Source organism: Oncorhynchus nerka, linkage group LG14, assembly GCF_034236695.1.
Source record: "Oncorhynchus nerka isolate Pitt River linkage group LG14, Oner_Uvic_2.0, whole genome shotgun sequence".
In the NCBI taxonomy this organism is placed as follows: domain Eukaryota; kingdom Metazoa; phylum Chordata; class Actinopteri; order Salmoniformes; family Salmonidae; genus Oncorhynchus; species Oncorhynchus nerka.
In genome coordinates this window covers 53,565,682-53,583,921 of record NC_088409.1, presented here as the reverse complement: position 1 = coordinate 53,583,921, position 18,240 = coordinate 53,565,682, and the positions used below count along the sequence as shown (strand labels likewise).

General features: G+C 44.0%; 1 protein-coding gene across 2 annotated transcripts in view; it reads right to left on the bottom strand.

The window, feature by feature from the left end:
- The window catches only part of rsrc1 (arginine/serine-rich coiled-coil 1), a 193,465-nt gene that overhangs the window by 78,727 nt on the left and 96,498 nt on the right, over nucleotides 1-18,240 (bottom strand). For both annotated transcript variants that reach the window (XM_065000175.1, XM_065000176.1), the window contains exon 6: nucleotides 11,951-12,002. In XM_065000175.1, coding sequence (XP_064856247.1) covers nucleotides 11,951-12,002 — 52 coding nt within the window. The remainder of the gene's footprint in view (nucleotides 1-11,950; nucleotides 12,003-18,240) is intronic.

The following is an 18,240-nucleotide window of genomic DNA, read 5'->3' as shown; positions in this document are numbered from 1 at the left end:
TTATTTGCCACAATAATCATAATTTATTTTTCACCTCGTGACTGTTCAAGGTACAGTGTGGAGTTCAGATATGGAGCATCATGTAAGGGGAAACACCCCAAACTGTTCAAGCCCCACACCTCAGATCAATTGCTCTCTCAATAATAATCCTGCTAGTACAAACTTATGATGACATAGTTAGTTATTACAATGGGCTTCTCCTGCATTTGGAAGGTAGGAGGGGGACATATCTTCAAGGGAAAATCCCTGGGTTGCGTTCCAAATGGCACCCCCCTTCCTGTGTAGTGCAAAAAGGCACCAGGCCCTGATCAATGTAATGAACGACATACTGTAGGCAAAAGGGTGCCTTTTTGGGACACAGACCTTGTGAGAGTGAGGTAACTACTGTCTGAAGTTTGTGACAACCATGTCCAGAGTGCAGCTAATAATCACACAGCTTCAGCTATACAGTGTGACAGAGAGAAGGGGATGGAATTGTATGATTGTGATATAGGGACATGGTGAAGATAGAAAATGTACTGACAAGCAAAAAAAGGGAGAGGAAAGTGTGAGTGTGTGTATGTTCGATGTGCGTGTGCGTGGACGTGCGTGCGTATGTACAGTACCAGTCAAAAGTTTGGACACATCTACTCATTCAAGGATTTTTCTTTATTTTCTACATTGTAGAACTATGAAATAAAATATATTTTATATTTGAGATCCTTCAAAGTAGCCTCCCTTTGCCTTGATGACAGCTTTGCACACTCGTAGCATTCTCTCAACCAGCTTCATGAGGTAGTCACCTGGAATGCATTTCAATTAACAGGTGTGCTTTGTTAAAAGTGAATTTGTGGAATTTCGTTCATTCGTAATGTGTTTGAGCCAATCAGTTGTGTTGTGACAAGGTAGAGGTGGAATACAGAAGACAGCCCTATTTGGTAAAAGACCAAGTGCATATTATGGCAAGAACAGCTCAAATAAGCAAAGAAAAACAACAGTCCATCATTACTTTAACACATGAAGGTCAGTCAAAACAGAACATTTCAATAATTTTTATAGTGTCAAGAGCAGTCGCAAAAACCATCACGCGGTATGATTAAACTGGCTCTCATGAGGACCGCCACAGGAAAGGAAGAACCAGAGTTACCTCTGCTGCAGAGGATAAGTTCACTAGAGATAAACTGCACCTCAGATTGCAGCCCAAATAAATGCTTCACAGAGTTCAAGTAACAAACACATCTCAACATCAACTGTTCAGAGGAAACTGAGTAAATCAGGCCTTCGTGGTCTAATTGCTGCAAAGAAACCACTACTAAAGAACACCAATAATAAGAAGAGACTTGCTTGGGTGAAGAAACATGAGCTATGGACATTAGACTGGTGGAAATCATTCCTTTCGCCTGATGAGTCAAAATTTGAGATTTTTGGTTCCAACCAAAAATTGTCCTTGTGAGACGCAGAGTAGGTGAACGGATGATCTCTGCATGTGATTCCCACTGTGAAGCACAGAGGAGGTGGAGTGATGGTGCTTTGCTGGGGACACTTTGATGGTGCTTTGCTGGGGTCAATGATTTATTGAGAATTCAAGGAATTCAATTTAACCAGCATGGCTATAAGCATTCTTCAGCAATATGCCATCCCATCTGATTTGCACTTAATGGGACTAACATTTGTTTTTCAACAAGACAATGACCCAAAACACACCTCCAGGCTGTGTAAGGGCTATTTGACCAAAAAGGAGAGGGATGGAGTGCTGCATCAGATGACCTGGTCTCCACAATCACCTAACCTCAACCCAATTGAGATGGTTTGGGATGAGTTGGACCGTAGAGTGAAGGAAAAGCAGTCAACGGGTGCTCAGCATATGTGGGAACTCCTTCAAGACTGTTGGAAAAGCATTCCTCATGAAGCTGGTTGAGAGAATGCCAAGAGTGTGCAAAGCTGTCATCAAGGCAAAAGGGTGGCTACTTTGAAGAATCTCAAATATAAAATATATTTTGATTTGTTGAACACTTTTTTGCTTGCTACATGATTCCATGTGTTATTTGATAGTTTTGATGTCTTCACTATTATTCTACAATGAATAAAAAAATACAAATAAAGAAAAATTTGTAGGTGTGTCCAAAATTTCGACTGGTATTGTTTGTGGAGAAGGGAGATGGATATAAAGGGAGTTCAATTTAAAAAGAAGAGAACAGAGAGAGATGCTCCGTCCTAGTGGTGTCTTAGCATCTTAGTTTACCACTCCCTTCAGCCCTCTCTCGCCTTCACCCTGCTCCTCAACAAAGGGCGGCAGTTGCCTAAACGTGCCGAATTAGCCCATTAGTTCTAGAAGGGGGTGAGGTGACACCCCTCAATGTATGTGGTCTGTTCAGCCCACATCTGTTCGGGCCCTGCTAGCGGGCCACAGGACCCCTGGAGGGGCCCGAGACCCCTAATGCTCCCATTTACTGTGTAAGAATTAGTCAAATCACATGCCCCTAAGCCTCGACCTTGCTCTCTATATAGCCCTGTGTGTGTGTGTGTGTCTTGCTACTGCTTCGCCACCTATTTTGTTTTCAATCGCAAATCACCAAAGGGGAGTAGGGGACTCCCAACTTTCCCATTTAAAGACCTGTCTGCTTAGCACGCACGCACGCGCACACACACACACACACACACACACAGTGAAAGACCATGTTAGTGTTCCAACTATAGCTAGCTATACCACTAGCAGTGAGGTATGGCCGCTGCCAAGTTCACCACTCTCCTCTGAAGAGATCTTAAAGAGTGTTTGTTTTCTCTGTCATCAATGGTTCCAATAGAGAAAAAAAGGTTTTGATGACCTTTAACCCCACTGGGTGTTCTGCAAACACGTCCTATTGATGAGGGGCTAAGGAGGGACTAGCGAGCAGAGGTTTATTTGAGTGGAAGCTGATAACTGCGTCCCAAATGGCACACACAGAGCTCTGGTCAAAAGTAGTGCACTATGTGAGTAGGTTGCCATTTAGGACGCAAACCTTAATGCAATAGAGGAGCTGATAGATCAGGGAGGACAAGTGTAGAAGTGCACATGGATGTGTTGGTGTGCATGTGTCTATGCGCATGTCTTAAGAGTGAGAGGGAGATATTACTTGAGTGTTTGCCTGTGCGAGTGCCTGTACATGCGCACCTGTGTATGATGTACCCGCATGTGTACGCCATGTGCGTATGTGTGTTTGTGTACACGTACACATATGGGTCTTTCTATATCCTAGGGTACAGTGAGGATTTCCTATGCCGGACAACTTGTTAAAGCTGTTGATAAGTATTTTTTTCATGTCATTACATTAAGATATAAGGGGGCTCATATCTAGTCAATAAAATTCACAACTTTATCATGGTTGGTGTCTTGACAGATTGTCCAAAATCATGTGACATAAAACATTACTTTCCTGGCAGTGTAAGTTGTCATATCATATATTCAATTGAACACTACGAATGCTGGATCTACTTGTGTCCAGTTATTTATGGTTGATATTTTCACACATCATCATCTGATCCAGGAAGGAATTTTCCGAATTACAGTCAAGTGATGAACAGCTGCGAGGACACCCCGAGTGCTGGAAAAAAAGGTGTTAGTGAGGAATGTCCAGAATATGTTGGTGTCTCATTCGTTACGCTGTTGAAGACAGTTGTGCCTGGATCCACGTTGGATCTAATATCCCTAGCCAATTGATGTTGATCATAATATGTTGTTCTCCGCTTGGGGCGGCAGGGTAGCCTAGTGGTTAGCGTTGGACTAGTAACCGGAAGGTTACAAGTTCAAACCCCTGAGCTGATAAGGTACAAATCTGTCGTTCTTGCCCCTGAACAGGCAGTTAACCCACTGTTCCTAGGCCGTCATTGAAAATAAATATTTGTTCTTAACTGACTTGCTTAGTTAAAATAAAGGTCAAATAAATCAAATAAAATTTACAGCAGGGTCTCATTGGATTTAACAGGGAAAGCGTCAAAGTAATGTGTTCATGTTTTCATGCCTCGGATTGGACACCAAGTCTATTGTGCACAATTGGGTAGGATAAACTATTGCACAACACCCAACGCTATTCCTAGGACACCAAATTACAGTGCATAGCCTAGTGTGCTTATTCAATATGACAAATACATTTTGGTTTCCATGGTACACCTGCAATTTGGCTCGAAGTAGCCTACTTGAATTTGGAGCTCAGAAATTCAAGTATTGGAATAGGCCTACCTTGAAAATGAGACATTTCCTCAATTTGGTGCTTGAAAAGTCCTTGTAATAATTGTTGCCAATTTACAAGTTCTCCTGCTTCCTTATAATCATCTGGGATAAGATTTTTTATATGTTTTTGTGAGAGATGGCCACTTATGTTTGTTTCCTACCATTTCAATTGAAGGGTGTTGCGATACTCTGTTGCGGTAAAACCACGTGTGGTTATTATGAGGAAGACAACATCGAATGTTGGCTACAACTTGGCTTCCCATACAAATCCTGACATTAAAAAAGGTACCTGGTTTTTTGGTCACTTTCTCATTCTAAAAACATTGATGGTGAGATTCAAATGGTGAGATTAATGTCACCGCTACTCGTGGCTTTATTATGTGTGCCTGTGTCGGCCACATAAGCGTCAGAAAATGGCCATGCATGCATCCAATCTATTTAGGCAATGTCCATATTATTCTCACATATTTTAGAATGCAATGCTAATTTGATTATCAAAAAAAAAACATTATTTTTAAAGTGGTAATGGACAACTTTTTTGGACTTTTCTGCATGTATTTTTTGGGGAGGGTTCTATATTAGGCCCTATACGTACAATTACATAAATTGTACAATTTTAGGACATTGAGGTCCTTGACAACTACAATAAAGTGCTTGAAAAAGTCCCTGAAATTCATTGAATTTGACATGCCAATGTCTGTATGAACCCTGCTTAAAGGACGTATAGTTCTATGCAGTTTAAATATAGGTGAAGTTATTTGCATATATTCACTTTTATTCCTCTAAGTACACATGTGGAACTGCATGAAAATCCTTTTTTAATTTTGTTTCAAACTCTTTTGAAATGTTTATCCCGATGTCACACATTGGCCCCATTATTTACCGAAAGACCCATATGTGTGTTCACATGCATGTGTGTATTGGTGTGTCTTTCAGAAGGTGTATTGACAGCCACTCTGGGTGGAGGGTGGAGAGTAGAATAGAGGCACATGTGTCTGAGGGGAGTGAGCAACAGAAGGCCATCTAAAGGCCTAATGTTGACACTGGGGATTAGTGGGCAAAGACACAGACAGGGAGAAATATCACGCTACACAAGGCATATGTGGGAACCTGGCACCACAGACACACAAACATACTTGCACGTGTACAAAAACACACATAATGCGACTATCACACACACACACACACACACACACACACACACACACACACACACACACATTGTTTTTGGGAAAAAATAAATCCTCTGAATCTTGAATCGATTAGATTAGTGCGTGTGTGTGTGCGTGCGTGATTGAGAGAGGAACAGCCAAAAAAACAAGGGGTGTGGATGAAGCCCCCCCCAGCTCAATGCTCAGGCCAGGCAGGAAGTGACCCATAAACATATCTTTCCAGCTCTTTCATAGGGGGCCAGTGTTGCCCCCCTACTACCCACCTCCTGGCCCTCCCTTACCACCCCCCAGGCCCCAGTGAGCATTAAGCGGGCCAGCGGCCCAGCCGAGAGCTCTCATTACAGGCCCACAGAGCCCACAGAGCTCCCGCTCAACAAAGGCCTGAGAGGCTTTAGCCAGGGGATGATCTGCTTTCTACTGACTAGAGAGAGTCCTGGAGTCCATCGAGTGACAAAGAGAGGCGCAGAGGGGAGGATGGGGGGAGGAGGGGGGAGGGAGAGTGAGCGGGTGGCTTTAAGGATCTCTGGGGAGGCAGGAGGGAGAGCGAGAGAGAGAGAGAGCGAAAGACTGGCGGCCGCTCAGAGAGGAGAGGAGGAAAGGAGGAGAGAGCAGGGGCTTATGTGACGGTGGGCAGGCGACAACGTCAGGACATTAACATTCACAAACCTCCAACATCTGCTCTACCATACTCACTGGAACAAAGACAGGGAGTGAGCGATGGAGGGAGAGCGAGAAAAGGGGAGGGAGAGAGAGAAAAGGAGAGGGAGGGAGGGAGAAAGAGAGAGAGATGGGAGGAAACAGAGTGAGAGAAACAAGTTGAGAGAAAGACAATGAGAGAGATGGCATATAGAGAAGAATGAGAGGGTGAGAACGGGAGATGGTTCATTTTTGGACTCTGTCATCATCCTGCATGTGCTTCCCTATCAATTAGAGTATCCACTCAGCGGCTAAAAGGGTGAATGGAGTAGAGACAACAGATGCTCCTAATGTAATGACAAATTCATAAACACACACACTGAAAAATGCACGCACGCAAGTACAAACACACACACGTGAATGGCTCACATGCACGCACAGTGTAAACACTGAGCTAATGGAATGGGTGAGGACAGGCCATGCTCATTACACTGACATTATAATTACAAGGCCTAGCTTCTGGTGATCAGTCAGGGCCTGGGGTGCAGATGGACCCTAGAATAGTCTGTGTGTGTCTGTGTGTGTGTGTGTGTGTGTGTGTGTGTGTGTGTGTGTGTGTTTGTGCGTGTGTACCCCAAATTCACCAGACCACACCTAAATAGTAGGATCCATCCTTACCTCAGCCCTCATAATATATATGTGTCCCACCTGGCACCCCATTCTACAAAATGTGGAAAAAGTGAAGGGGTATGAATACTTTCCAAATGCATAAGGCATTATGGAAAAAGTGATTTTAAAATGGATTAAATTAATGTTTCTCTCTCATCAATCTATACACAATATCCCATAATGACAAAATAAAAAACTGAAATATCACATTTATATAATTCAGACCCTTTACAGTAGTTTGTTGAATGAATACTTTCCAAAATGCATGAGGAAAGTATGCAGACCCCTTCCAAATTACAGCCTTATTTTAAAATGGATTAAATTAATGTTTCTCTCTCATCAATCTATACACAATATCCCATAATGACAAAAATAAAAAACTGAAATATCACATTTATATAATTCAGACCCTTTACTCAGTAGTTTGTTGAATCACCTTTGGTAGCGAATACAGCCTTGAGTCTTCTTGGGTATGAATACTTTCCAAATGCATAAGGCATTATGCATTCGGAAAGTATGCAGACCCCTTCACTTTTTCCACATTTTGTTACATTACAGCCTTATTTTAAAATGGATTAAATTAATGTTTCTCTCTCATCAATCTATACACAATATCCCATAATGACAAAAATAAAAAACTGAAATATCACATTTATATAATTCAGACCCTTTACTCAGTAGTTTGTTGAATCACCTTTGGTAGCGAATACAGCCTTGAGTCTTCTTGGGTATGACGCTACGAGCTTGGCACACCTGTATTTGGGGAGTTTCTCCCATTCATCTCTGCAGATCCTCCCAAGCTCTGTCAGGTTGGATGGGGAGCGTCGCTGGACAGCTATTTTCAGGTCCCTCCAGAGATGTTCGATCAGGTTTAAGTCCGGGCTCTGGCTGGGCGACTCAAGAACATTCAGAGACTTGTCCTGAAGCCACTCCTGTGTTGTCTTGGCTGTGTGCTTCGGGTCGTTGTCCTGTTGGAAGGTCAAACTTCACCCCAGTCTGAGGTCCTGGGCTCTCTGGAGCAGATTTTCATTAATGAACTCTGTACTTTGCTCCGTTCATCTTTGCCTCGATCCTGACTAGTCTCCCAGTCCCTGCTGCCTAAAAACATCCCCAAAGCATGATGCTGCCACCACCATGCTTCACCGTAAGGATGGTGTCAGGTTTCCTCTAGACGTAATGCTTGGCATTCAGGCCAAAGAGTTCAATCTTGGTTTAATCAGACCAGCGGATCTTGTTTCTCATGGTCAGAGAGACTTTAGGTGCCTTTTGGCAAACTCCAAGCAGGCTGTCATGTGCCTTTTACTGAGGAGTGGATTCCATCTGGCCACTCTACCATAAAGGCCTGATGGGTGGAGTGCTGCAGAGATGGTTGTCCTTCTGGACGACCCTCCCACTGTCTGCCGATTCTTTCTCTCTGCTCTTGTTTTCCGTAATAGGATGTCGGTGGGTGGAGCTGTGAGGGTCGTCAGCTAAATAGGACACACCTGGGCTCGGGTGTGTCCCGAGGATAAATCCACCTTCCCCCATACATCGAGGAGGCTCTCTCCACGCAGACACACCGTTCGGTTTTTGTTGTGGCATTTTGAGGCTTCTTTGTGTTAGTTTATTTCGGCACCTCTCAACACCCCTCATTATCACCATCTATGCATGCATCCACTCACTTACACTACTGGCTACACACACCATTGTCATTTGTATACAGGTTACTTTATTTAATAAATATATTTTTGTTATTTCTTTATCTCCGCGTTGTCTCCCTCGTTGTTATGGCCAATGAGCCGGTTCGTAACATATCTCCACAGAGGAACTTTGGACCTCTGTCAGAGTGACCATCTGGTTCTTGGTCACCTCCCTGACCAAGGCCATTCTCCCCCGATTGCTCAGTTTGGCCGAGTGGCCAGCTCTAGGAAGAGTCTTGGGGGTTCCAAACTTCTTCCATTTAAGAATGATGGAGGTCACTGTGTTTTGGGGGACTTTCAATGCTGCAGAAATGTTTTGGTACCCTTCCCCAGGTCTGTGCCTCAACACAATCCTGTCTCGGAGCTCAACGGACAATTCCTTCGACCTCATGGCTTGGTGACATGCACTGTCAACTGTGGGACCTTATATAGACCGGTGTGTTCCAATCAATTGAATTTACCACAGGTGGACTCCAATCAAGTTGTAGAAACATCTCAAGGATGACCAATGAAAACAGGATGCACCTGAGCTCAATTTCGAGCCTCTTGGCAAAGGGTCTGAATACTTATGGAAATAATGTATTTAAAAAAATATATAATACCACCACCACAAACACACACAGACAGACTTGTCCAGCTGTGTGTCATCCCTCTCTGACCTGAGAGGAAGTGGAACGTCCATTGGATCGGCAGTGCAGGTGTCAGAACTGGCCTTACCTCAAGAGACACTGTCTGTCCCAAATGGCACCAGATTCCCTATATAGTGCACTACTAAAGAAATAGGGCACCTATAGGCCCTGGTCAAAAGTCGTGCACTATGTAGGAGAACAGGTTGCCGTTTGAGACGCAACCACTGCCTTGGTGAGAAGGCCTGGGAAGGAATGGAGGGAAACACAGTCTAAAGCCAAGCATGGCCCAGCTCACCGGATAACCACCAGTTAGACGGACAAGAGAGAGAAAGGGGGGGAACGAGAAAAAAATAGTAAATTAAAGAGAAGAGAGAGAGATCCAAGATCCTGCCCAAATCTGCTGAGGCGTCAGAGGAATGATGGCAACATTAGAATGTCGACTAAAAGAGCGAGGCGGCCGGCTTCCTTTCTATTGGGTCATACAAGGCTTATTACGGATGTGGTTCTGTGGAGAGAAGAGGAAAGCCAGAGACACGGTGGGTGCATTAAACGCGCTGTGTGTGTGCGCATCTGGCCGTCTGTTATCTGCTCTGCTGCCCAGAGGTGAACTGCACTTAAACCCGGGGTTCTTTTATGACGGCCCGCTGGCATTAGGAGTACATTAGTATCGCCTGGGGGGGGGGGGGGGTAGGCTGGAGGTCGTGAGTCTGTAATAATGTGCACACAAGCTCACACACGGACGCACACACACGGTCTATAGCCTCTCTCCCAGACAGAGACAGGCATCACTATTAGCACACAGTCATGCAGGCGAGGCCAGGGAGACGATAGGAGCCTGCTATCCACTGATACTCAGGAGTAACGTTCACGTCCAGTGACACTCACTGTCAGCCTATGATCTACACACACACTCACCAGACAACGTTATGGGGCTGGGAAGATGATGATGACATTAAGGTAAATACTGTTGATTCTACAGGTAGAGTAAGTACATTTCACAGAACAGTATAAAGAAGACAGAGTTTTCTCTTAAACTCCTGGCCCTCCATTAAAAAGACACTTGCGGACACTTTTCCAGGCAAAGATTGAGCCTGGTCCTAGACTCATGGAGGTGATCTATTGAGTATGCGTTTAACAGGGAGACAAGTCTTCATCTGTGTCTGGGACAAAGCACCGAAGTTATTTGCTAACTAATTCAGTGGTAGTTGCCTTACTAGCCTACCACCACCAGCGTAGTGTTTAAAAATTCCCAGAAATACCAGTTGGAAGATTCCTGGATTTAGAACGCAATAACCAGGAGATCCGGGAATTATCCAAATAGGATTTCTGAAAAACATGGTTAAAAGTAGTGCACTATAAGGGGGAGAGAGACAGGTTGTGTTGCCGTGTCAGTGTCCATATTAACTCCATAGTAACCACAGGCCTCTGATCAGCAGCAGTGACAGTACCATATAAACACAAATTACTCAACTCCAGACACTCAACATAGCAGCACCATTCATATCCAACGGAAATTTGGAAAACATGGAGAGACTGGGGAGGCTGGCCAGCATTCATCCTCTTGCTCTCTCTTTCACTCTTTTCCTTGCCTTCTCTTTCTCTTCCCCTCGTTTCTTTCCTCTCTCTTCCCTTCGTTTCCTTCCTCTCTCTTCTCTCTTTTCCTTCTCTCTCTTTCCCTAGTTTCCTTCCTCTCTTTCCCTCGATTCCTTCCTCTCTTTCCCTCGATTCCTTCCTCTCTTTCCCTCGATTCCTTCCTCTCTTTCCCTCGTTTCCTTCCTCCCTCTTTCCCTCGTTTCCTTCCTCCCTATTTCCCTCGTTCCCTTCCTCCCTCTTTCCCTCGTTTCCTTCCTCCCTCTTTCCCTCGTTTCCTTCCTCCCTCTTTCCCTCGTTTCCTTCCTCTTTTTCGCTCGTTTCCTTCCTTCCTCCCTCTTTCCCTCGTTTCCTTCCTCCCCCTTTTCCTCGTTTCCTTCCTCTCTCTTTCCCTAGTTTCCTTCCTCTCTTTCCCTCGTTTCCTTGCACTGTCTCTCAATCTTTCTTTCTGCCTCCTCTCTTTCTCACTCCCTCCTCACCTCTACTCCTCTCTCTACCTCCCTTTCTCATCTCCCCCTCTCCCTATTTATAGTGTGATGTCACAAGTTCCACAAGGTTATGTGTGTGTGTGTGTGTATGTATGTATGTATGTGTCTGTCTGTATGGGACTTGGATGTTTAGGATGTCTTTCACAGGCCTGTGCAGCAGACAGGGGTGGGTGGTTCTGAAATGATGCATGGCTGTCGGGGCCTTTCATATGTTTCCTGTGACGCAGACACACACACACAAACCTAATTGCACTCACACACACACACTCTCTCTCTCTCTCCCTCTCTCTCTCCCTCACATAAAAAAACATGGGGCCTGACAGCCAGGCCTGACTGTAAACACGTCGCAGTGGTTTCCCTCTGCGCAATTTCAGCCCGTCACATCTGGTTCACAATATGACTCCTCAAAACACAAGAGTGTAATGTACACACAGCTCAGATGATGAAATATGACTTATGCGTGTTTGAAAGGCGCTCGCCTACAGGAAGAACATGGTCCGGAAGTAGTGGAGACTGGGGAGGCTAGAGTGAGTGAGTGAGTGAGTGAGTGAGTGAGTGAGTGAGTGAGTGAGTGAGTGAGTGAGTGAGTGAGTGAGTGAGTGAGTGAGTGAGTGAGTGAGTGAGTGAGCGAGCGAGTGACGCATTGGAAAGAATTTACAAAAAAAACAGAGCAAACTAGAACGCTATTTGGCCCTAAACAAGAGGGGGGGCCGTATGAAAAAGTGTGAATGTATGTACTCACTACTGTAAGTCGCTCGAGTTAATAGCGTCTGCTAAATTACCAAAAAGGGCAAAAGTATTGCTGTGTAAATTTGAAGAGGTAATTATATGGGCAGAAGTGTGTTTCCTCGATACAGGATAGGGTTCCTGTGTAAGGACTGTACTTGGATCAGCCACTGACCTGCAGCCTGGAGCACCAGCTGGAGTCGAGCCCTGGCCTGTTCTGCAGGTGTCTGCAAGAGAGAAGAGAAAAAAAAACTTTAGAATCACACTGGATAGCTTTAACACTGCTATAATTTATTTTGTGTTTATTCGTTATTATAATTTTCCAATATATTTTTCAATTAATACGGGAAAAAAATATTTTGTGTGTTTTTTTTTCCCGGTGTCTGAAACATATTCTCTGGTGTGAACATTTAACACTTAACTAGCCTTATGTATAAATAGCTTTTTTCAGTTATGTGGTTATTACTTATTTGGAGTACAATGATTACACCCCTATGGCCCTTGGAACTTGACGGAGGAGCGTTTACTGTGGGTTTCAGACGAGAGTCAACAGAACAGCACACTGGGGGCAGAGCATCTGCAGCACCACCAAATAAAAAGCACTTTTCTCTCTCTGAAAAGCGACGCACTCAAGGGGTATGAAAGGAAAGATGAAAGAAAAGCGCCAGTAACAAGTCTTTCGAGAGAAGAAAAACAGAGCACATTTAAGTGGGAGATATAAAAGAGTCATGATAGTTCTGTCCTGTAGTGGGTGTGTGGGTGTGAATTTGAACATGTGAGTATACATGTGGGAGCATGTGTGTGCTTGCGTATGCATAGGTGTGTGTGTGTGTGTGTGTGTGCGTATGCATAGGTGTGTCTGCTTGCGTGTGTGTGTGTGTGCTTGCTGCTTTGACAGCTGTATCGGGAGGCGGGCTGAGCAGCGTTTTGACATGCCTCAAAGGGCCGGGTGTAATTACACCCGGCCCCAATATCTCTGCTATTAGATTTGAGGAGTCTTAATTGTCAAGGAAGAATGATAGTCATCGGGGTGAAAGTGTTATAAAGCCCGGCCCGCTGCTTCAGATTGCTCTCTGGGAAGCAAGGTGCGGTCTTGTTATACTGCAAGCCACGCACGCGCACACAAACAGACACACACACACACACACACACACAGGATGTGTAGGATTAGAGGAGAAATTAAATGCTAATGGAATGGAATTCGAATGTGGTGCCTGGGAGTATCATTTAGCGGGCGAGAGAGGTGCGGGCCCCACCGCTGACAGCCCGCCATGCATTCTCCTCATCTCGCATAAATTTGATTTATCAAACTGTAAACTTGTCACTTTGTAAAAAACGTCACTTTTCGTGGCAGCCGGGAAAATATAATGACCCCCTTTAATGTAAAAGTGTCACTCGGCTATGTCTTAGATGACAAACACGTCAACCCCCCCCCACCCCATCTCTTGATATAAAGAAACTTGATATTCCCCACCTTTTTAAAAACATGGGTTAGTCTCCGAGTGGGTCTTTGAGAGTGGCGGGGTGCAGGGTTTTGTTCCCGTTGGTGGAGGTGACAGTGTGGATCAAACTCAGTAGGACTGGGACTGTCAGACAGCTGTAATTATCAATCAGCCTGGGAGAGATGACTGAGTGGCAGGAGAACACCCAGGGCCCAAACATACACACAAGGGCGCCCGCGCCCACCCCTACACCCACCCACACGATACCAGTATTGCAATTTTTCTTCCATGGCAAAAATTTCAACACGAAGCAGACCAAACTCTTTGGTCCTTTTAAACACCTGCTGTATATAAAATATTGCGTGCTATAGCTTGGAAAATAAATAAATGTGACTCTGGATGACAACATAATGTTTGTTTCCAACATTAGGGCTGTTTTCCTAAAGAAGTTAAGTCCACTTGGTGTTTTGTTTCCTTGCCACAACACTAACAAGTATCCACAACACTAACAAGCACAACCCCCCCCCACCATCCAGTACAACAGTGATTACAATAACACTTCGTCGTGATGCATAACAACCAGTCGGCAGAAACATCACAGAGCTTAAGTTGTCCTGGATAATAATGGTGCATTTCAATCATCTTAGTTACAGTCATTCAAAAAAAAAAAAAAAAAAAAAAAACATTTGCATTTGTTTACACTTCCCCCCAGGCTTCTGCCATATAACACCATGTGTATTTACACACGGGGAAGAAAAGAAGAGGGAAATGATATGAAGAATAGCCGGCCCCTGTTTGGTTCGTAACATGACAAATGCAGAGCTTAATATAACGGTTAAATAAACATGTCAAATGATGAAAATGGATCCTGTGCCAAGACAGCGCATTGCTTGGCACGGCGCGGCAGTTATTCCAGTTGAGTTCCAATCAAAGTTACTCGATGGCCAGGAGAACAGAGATACTGACAGAGGTAGAGAGAGAGTGAGAAAGAGAAAGAGAGACAGTGGGGGAGACAGAGGCTGAAAGAGGAAGGGAGAGAGAGAGAGATTACATTGATTTAACAACAGGACAAAATACAAACCCTCCAACCAAAAAACGCCTGTCGTGTTGATGGTATCCTCAATGAAATTATAAATTATACAGGCCACAATTTCCAATTGGCTATACTTAAACCATTTAACAACATCCTTAGCTCTGGCATCTTCCCCCAATAGTTGGAACCAAGGACCGGGGGATATGCGTCAACAGCAACCTTGGGGAAATCCTTTGCATTATCATTATCACAGCAGACTCGTACATTTCCTCAGTGAAAACAATGTACTGAGCAAATGTCAAATTGGCTTTTTACCAAATTACCGTATGACAGACCACATGTTCACCCTGGACACCCTAATTGACAAACAAACAAACAAACCAAAACAAAGGCAAAGTCTTCTCATGCTTTGTTGATTTTGACTCAATTTGGCATGAGGATCTGCTATACAAATTGATGGTGTTGGGGGAAAACATACGACATGATAAAATCCATGTACACAAACAATAAGTACAGGAGCATGGGGTGAGACATGGGGTGAGACAGGGATTCAGCTTAAGCCCAACCCTCTTCAACATATATATCAACGAATTGGCGATGGCACTAGAACAGTCTGCATCACCCAGCCTTACCATGCGAGAATCTGAAGTCAAATGTCTACAGTTTCTGATGATCTGGTGCTTCTGTCCAACCAAGGAGGGCCTACAGCAGCACCTAGATCTTCTGCACAGATTCTGTCAGACCTGAGCCCTGACAGTAGATCTCAGTAAGACAAAAGAATCGTGTTCCAAAAAAGGTCCAGTTGCCAGGACCACAAATACAGATTTAATCTAGACACCGTTGCCCTAGAGCACACAAAAAATTATACTTACCTCGACCTAAACATCAGCGCCACAGGTAACTTCCACAAAGTTGTGAACGAGCTGAGAGACAAGGCAAGAAGGGACTTCTCTGCCATCAAAAGGAACATAAAATTTGACATACCAATTAGGATCTGGCTCAAAATACTTGAATCAGTTATAGAACCCATTGCGCCCTTTATGGTTGTAAAGTCTGGGGTCCGCTCACCAACCAAGAATTAACAAAATGGGATAAACACCAAATTGAGAATCCGCATGCAAGAATTCTACAAAAAATAACCTCTGTGTACAACGTAAAACACCAAATAATGCACCCAGAGCAGAATTAGGCCAATACCCACTAATTATCCAAATCCAGAAAAGAGCCATTAAATTATACAACCACCTAAAAGGAAGCAATTCCCAAACCTTCCCATCACCTACAAAGAGATGAACCTGTTCACAGACAGACCCCACATGGCCACAGGACAGAAACACAATTAGACCCAACCAAATCATGAGAAAATAAAAAGATAATTACTTGACACATTGGAAAGAATTAACAAAAAAAACTGAGCAAACTAGAATGCTATTTGGCCCTAAACACAGAGTACACAGTGGCAGAATACTGGACCACTGTGACTGACGCAAAATTAAGGAAAGCTTTGACAATGTACAGACTCAGTGAGCATAGCCTTGCTATTGAGAAAGGCCGCCAAAGGCAGACCAGTTTCTCAAGAGAAGGCAGGCTATGTGCACACTGCCCACAAAACGAGGTGGAAACTGAGCTGCACTTCCTAACCTCCTGCCAAATCTATGACCATATTAGAGAGACATATTTCCCTCAGCTAACACAGATCCACAAAAAATTTGAAAACAAACCCAATTTTGATAAACTCCCAATGTGTGCAATCACAGCAGCTAGATGTGTGACCTGTTGCCACAAGAAAAGGGCAACCAGTAAAGAACAAACACCATTTAAATACAACGCAAATGTATGTTAATTTATTTTATTTTTTGTAGTATTTGCACATAATATGACATTTGAAATGTGTTTATTCTTTTTGGAACTTTTGTGAGTGTAATGTTTACTGTTCATTTTTATTGTTGATTTCACTTTTGTTTATTATCTCCTTCACTTGCTTTGGCGATGTTATCATGTTTCCCATGTCAATAAAGCCCTTAAATTGAAATTGAATTGAGAGAGAGAAAAAGAGAGAGAAAGAGAGAGAACGAAAAAGAAAGAGCAATAGGGAGAGAGTTTAACTGACCAAGACAAAGTAGGCCTAAATGACGCACACGCCCAGACATGCCTTTAAACAACACAAACCGACTAAACATATCAAGCAAACATTCTAATACACAGCCAATGGAATCCAATAGCTTCATACAATATACCGTTTTTTTGTGTTGGACTGTCTAAAACAAAATGACCTTGTAACAAAATGCATTTTATAGTTAATTGAACACTGAGGGATATATATGCAGCGTCAGGTACAAGGCCAGAGCCTCCCAGCTGTGTCTGTATTTGTGATACATCTGTCATCCCTATCTGACATCAATGAGCTCAATCACAAAAAGGCTTGTTTGCGCCACAACCTGTTCAATTGCTCTCTCATTCAACCAATCTACTACAATGCCTTCACCTTTGATCCTTGATCCAACTTTCATTTTGATGCTTGCCCGTGTGTGTGTGTGTGTGTGTGTGTGTGTGTGTGTGTGTGTACCATGCTCTCTCTGGCTTAGGTAGAGCACAGACCACAGGCTCTTCTGCATCCGTATTTCACACAGACAGCCAACGAACGAGTGAGAGAGAGAATGAGCGAGAACAAATGAGAGAACGCGATTCATTCTGCGTAATTCATTAACAATTTTTTAAAAAGAAACCTTTAATTGTCCTCCCCAGAGGCAACGCTCGCCTCCCAAACTTCCAAACCTCCAGCTGGGTCCCTGCGATGCCCGCTGCATCTGAAATTGCTTGGCCCTTCAATTAGACTCTGGCCAATCAAACGGCAATAAAAAAAACAGTAGAAAGAGAGGAAAAAAAGAGAGGTAGAGTAGCCCAGTTTGTCTCTCTCTCCCTCCTTCGTGGAAAATCACACCATGAGAGCCGCAGGGGCGAGTGTGTGTGTGTGTGTGTGTTCATGTGTCTTTGTGCGTGCGCGTGGCCCACCCAACAAGAGAAAAAGTTTCACTTCTCCTCCTCACAACTCCCCGCAGATGAAAAGCAGGAGAACGGGGGAGAGAGAGAGCGAGAGCGAAAGAGAAAAGAGGCTTTCATGTCGTTTTAATGGTTGTCTGATTGTTGTTATTGTCGTTTCAAATGGGGGGGCGATGCCATCTGACAGCCTGATCAGATCCTGGTTTGATTGACAGGAGCCCGGGAGAACAGTCCTGCTGTGACCCGCCTCTCACCGGTACACACATCCTCTCTGTTACAGAGCACACATCTAACCTGCCTCACTCACTCACACACACACACGTTTATTTTACTATGCCTTTTGGGGAGAAACAATAGATTCTAATTCAAAAATCTTATTTTCCCTTAAACCTGACCCTAACTTTAACCCCAAACCTAAAATAGCCGTTTTCCTTGTGAGGACCGGCAAAATGTCCTCACTTTCCTTGGTTTACTATTCTAGTGGGAACACAAACAGATAGACAATCACCAGATAATCACCAAATTAAACACACTTTCAATAGATTAAACCTTGTCATGTGAACACCTGGAGTAGATGTATCGGCGTCATTTAGATTTAGTTCAGGGTTTCGTTACTTCAGGGCTCGAGGTACGTTCATCCACCTCTGGCCTGCTCGCCTCCCTACCACTGAGGAAGTACAGTTCCCGCGCAGCCCAGTCAAAACTGTTCGCTGCTCTGGCCCCCCAATGGTGGAACAAACTCCCTCACGACGCCAGGACAGCGGAGTCAATCACCACCTTCAGGAGACACCTGAAATCCCACCTCTTTCAGGAATACCTAGGATAGGATAAAGTAATCCTTCTCACCCCCCCCTTTAAAAGATTTAGATGCACTATTGTAAAGTGGCTGTTCCACTGGATGTCTTAAGGTGAACGCACCAATTTGTAAGTCGCTCTGGATAAGAGCGTCTGCTAAATGACTTAAATGTAAAATGTAAATGTAGGTACAGC